Here is a 4,298-nt window from a genome sequence, read left to right on the forward strand (position 1 = left end):
CTTTTTTATTGATTTATATTTTTGATTCAGATTTGCTATCAGCTTAAAATTCTTTGATCTGAAATGATTGGAATTGATGCTTTTTGCCAGATCTGTTTTAATTCGGTTAAAATAAGTCGCGAAATGTTATTTACGCTAGGATCTTTTCCATTGGCACTTTCTTTTAGCAAATTCCTATTCCACAAATAACACTTCATTACGTCAGAGTTTGTAGGAAGGACATTTCCTAGCAAATCAGTAGGTAAACCAAAAACTTCACAAAATAATTCTTTACGTGTTTTAGGCATTTTATATTTGAAAAAAAAGTATAAAATCAGTTTGGTCGTCAATGGTAACTGCGAAAAGGAATCTAGCAAAAATTAGAGATGTGCATACAAATGAAATTGAATTGTTTCAGATTTATATATTAGTTTTCATTGTTGCTAAGCATAATCAAGAATTTTAGGAGATGTTGTGTACTGTGTAGTATTTTTGAGCAGAATCGACCATTTTTATACGTTAATAGTCGAGACTTTACTTGTGTTAATAGTGAAAATCTAAAGGAGCCTAGAGGAACCTCAAGACGTATACAAAAGTGGTTTAAATTTTAGTGATTTATTAATTGACCTAAAAGACATCTTTTGACAACACAGGCATTTGAAATTTCGAAAAAAAAATTTTTCACTCCACCCTAATGGAAATGTTTAATTTGGCAATGGATGTCCAGGTCTTTGTGATAGATATATAGTATCTTGAATCGACCGAGTAGTTATTATGTATTACTGAACACACACTCTAGCTTCATTTTGATATTGACATTTAAAACATGATGAACGCATCAGATATCAGCAAGAAGAGGAAATCGGTACCAGCAATGAGGGTGCCAATTAGGAGCAGCATGGCACCATCTGAAGATGTTGATAATTTTGCTACTGGGGTTAGAATTGGCTCTCTCTCGATCTCTGTCTTATCTCTCTTCCTTTCTCTCTTTTCTCTTTTTCTCTCTCTTCTCTCTCTTCTTAAATTCTCTCTCTCTCTCTCTCTCTCTCTCTCTCTCTCTCTCTCTCTCTCTCTCTCTATCGTGTTTACATTGTTGTTGATGTTTTCTGGATCTTATTAGCATTATCTCATTATCTCACATCACATAAATTATGGTACTACCATGGTGCTGGTTTGCTGATGATCCATTTTTTGGTCTATTTAGTTTTTTGTTATTCTTTGTTTCGTTGTTAATTAGATTGTTACAGATTTGATAAAACTTGAAATATTTTTCATTAATTTCATGTTATTGATTGGCCCGGTCACTTATCAGTTTGTGTTAATTTATCTGTCGTTATATATTTTTCATTCAGAAACCTCCTAGCAGAGTTCTAAAACACTGCAATAAAAGTATCAACAACAATAACAATTATAACAGAAATAATTATGTTAACACTAAAACCAACAACGGCAACACAAACAACATGGAAGAGGATGGTCTCAGCGAGACATCCAGCCATGGCTCGTCAGACAACTCTTCAAAGTCCTACAACTCTGAGGCTAGTTTTAATAATCAAAATCATTTAGTGACCACGTAGTCTCACGAACACAATTCACGATCACATGGTCACCCAGTCACGTGATGACCACTCAACTAGATGACCACATAAATGCCTAACAACTTTACGATAGTGTGACGTCTTAACAACTACCTGGCGGCTTCGAAACCATGTAGCAACTTCATAGTCACGTGACGTCTTCGAAACCATGTTGCAACTTCATAATCACACGTGACGTCTTCGAAACCATGTAGCAACTTGATAATCACGTGACGTCTTCGAAACCATGTAGCAACTTCATAATCACATGTGATTTTTCTTAACCACGTGATCGCCTTATGATTACATTATGTCTACCCATTGCAGGACATGAGTCACATGATTCGTAGCATGTCGAGTTCCAGCTGGCAGGAGAGGATCAATGCCCTCCTCACGCTCATCGACTTCTTCCACAGTCACAAGTACCTCAGGTGCATTTTGGATATGTGAATTAATGATGGGTGGCTGATGAGACGAATGGTGTGATGGATGGATGGATGAATGATGAATTGGTAGATCAGTGAATGGGTGGATGGATGAATAGATGCTTGAATGGTTGATCAGTTAATGTTTTGGTGAATCAATCATTTATTTAATCTTTCCACCAACCAGCCAACAAGAGCTTAAGCAAGTCTTGAACACATTCACACGCTTCTTCTTTGAAGTTAACAGCAAGGTTTTCTCAGTCTTCTTAGATGCTCTTGCAAACCTCTTGTCTGCTCACAAAACTGATATTGGTTTGTAGATTTTTGTTGTTTGTTTTGGTTGTTGTTGGTTGCCGTTGTTGGTTGCATATTTGTTGTTGTTGGTTGCTGTTGTTGTTGGTTGCATATTTGTTGTTGTTGGTTGCATATTTGTTGTTGTTGGTTGCATATTTGTTGTTGTTGGTTGCATATTTGTTGTTGTTGTTGTTGGTTGCATATTTGTTGTTGTTGTTGTTGGTTGCATATTTGTTGTTGTTGGTTGCATATTTGTTGTTGTTGGTTGCACAAATGTCCCCGACAGAAAATCAAGTTAATTTTAATGACTTAACAAAAGTTAGCAGCACCTGAAGCACATTAAAATAGTAGAGAGGCACCAAATTTTAAAGGCCGCATTTTGCAACTTGCGTTTTAGCTTTTTTTTGCTTTCAAAACATAATCGTTGATTGCTGTAAGCGGGAAATTTTTTGGCCATTGTAGTTTTTTAAAACATGTAAAAATTGAAGAGTGTTTACTGCACTGGACTAACCTCACGTCAAATAATAACCGAACTGCGATTGTGCAACTGCAAGCAGAGTGCTTCAAAAGTGCAGTTCCAAATGGTTGCGGGTTGCTAGCGATGTCCGGTTGCATGATTGGACTTCAAGTTGGCGGTCCATGAGGGATCTGTTCCGTTGTTCTGTGAATTGACTGTACGATCGATTTGATGTATAGTATTATTTCATTTTGTTTCATACAAGATAGCTAGATTAAATTTGAATGAGCATCATTTATTTCAATAATTTCTCTAGGTAACTGGCTGAATAAATGTCTGCCTCAACTTTTGAGCAAACTTTCAAGCGAATTATCTCCTTCCATTCTAGAAAAAATACACAAATGTCTTGATCTGATCAGGTGTTGTTGCTGCTGCTGTTTATAATGATGATGATAGTGATGATGATAGTGATGATGATAGTGATGATGATGATAGTGATGTTGATGATGATGATGGATAGCGATGGTGATTATAAGGGTGAGGATAGTGAGGATGATGATGGTTATAACGATGATGATGATGATAGTGAGGATGAGGATGATGGTTATAACGATGATGATGATGATATTTATAAGGATGATGATGATATAACTATAATATGATTATAGGAAAGTTTATATGATGGTGATGATGATGTGGGGATGGTGTTGATAATGTTATGGCGTTATGTGACTAGTCTGGTCAAAAGTATTCAACTTTTTTAGAAATTTTCTAGATTTATTATTATTACTACTACTGTTTATTATTATGATTAATTTTATTATAATTAATTTGTTTCCACTAGAATTTTCATAAATAATAATAATGCTATAATTTATAATTGATGTTACAAAGGGTACTGCTGCCTGGAGAGCAGCAATTTGCGGTGCTAACAAAGTACATTGTCGACCAGTCTCAGATGCTGAGTATCAAGGTTAGGCGCGCGCACACATTCATTTTTTCCATTGTTCTTCATCTAGCTGGCATCTGATTAGACCGATGGATGTGTCATTGGATGGATGTGTCATTAGATGGATGGGTGATTGGTTGGATGGATGGGTGATTGGTTGGATGGATGGGTGATTGGTTGGATGGATGGGTGGATGTGGGGTTAGATAGGGCGTAAGGGGTTATTTGACATGAAAAGACAGCACCATATGCTGATCAAAACCACACAGGGACACCACACAACACCATGTAGCAACAACAGAACACACTACACAACACAGCACCACATAAAAGCAACACTGCACATTAAAGCTATATAGCAACAACAACACAACACCATATGACAAAGACGCTATGTACCACACACACACACACACATACCACACACACCTCACAAACATCAACCCCAGAACAAACAGGCCCTACTTAATTACATGCAAGAGTTGATACTGACCATGACCTCAGATGACCTGATGAACACGAGTGACATGAGACTCGCCATCACTCGCATCATTACTTGGTCCACTGAACCAAAAAGTCCGGAAGTTCGGAAGGTCTGTTCTATTATTGATGTCATAT

The 4,298-nt window shown here is 36.8% G+C and overlaps 2 protein-coding genes across 2 annotated transcripts in view; one reads left to right on the forward strand and one right to left on the reverse strand.

Annotated features, from left to right (window-relative positions):
• The window catches only part of HELRODRAFT_171263 (hypothetical protein), a gene marked incomplete at both ends in the record, with an annotated part of 1,911 nt that extends 1,624 nt beyond the window's left edge, over positions 1–287 (reverse strand). The window contains one exon of the mRNA XM_009017994.1: positions 158–287. Coding sequence (XP_009016242.1) covers positions 158–287 — 130 coding nt within the window. The remainder of the gene's footprint in view (positions 1–157) is intronic.
• Positions 288–805: 518 nt separating this feature from the next.
• HELRODRAFT_191341 (hypothetical protein) overlaps positions 806–4,298 on the forward strand; it is a gene marked incomplete at its 5' end in the record, with an annotated part of 9,149 nt that continues 5,656 nt past the window's right edge. The window contains 8 exons of the mRNA XM_009017995.1: positions 806–916; positions 1,450–1,521; positions 1,884–1,987; positions 2,169–2,293; positions 2,764–2,910; positions 3,049–3,151; positions 3,627–3,705; positions 4,130–4,273. Of these exons, the coding sequence (XP_009016243.1) occupies positions 806–916; positions 1,450–1,521; positions 1,884–1,987; positions 2,169–2,293; positions 2,764–2,910; positions 3,049–3,151; positions 3,627–3,705; positions 4,130–4,273 (885 nt within the window). The remainder of the gene's footprint in view (positions 917–1,449; positions 1,522–1,883; positions 1,988–2,168; positions 2,294–2,763; positions 2,911–3,048; positions 3,152–3,626; positions 3,706–4,129; positions 4,274–4,298) is intronic.

This window comes from Helobdella robusta (assembly GCF_000326865.2).
Source record: "Helobdella robusta unplaced genomic scaffold HELROscaffold_20, whole genome shotgun sequence".
NCBI classification, from domain to species: domain Eukaryota; kingdom Metazoa; phylum Annelida; class Clitellata; order Rhynchobdellida; family Glossiphoniidae; genus Helobdella; species Helobdella robusta.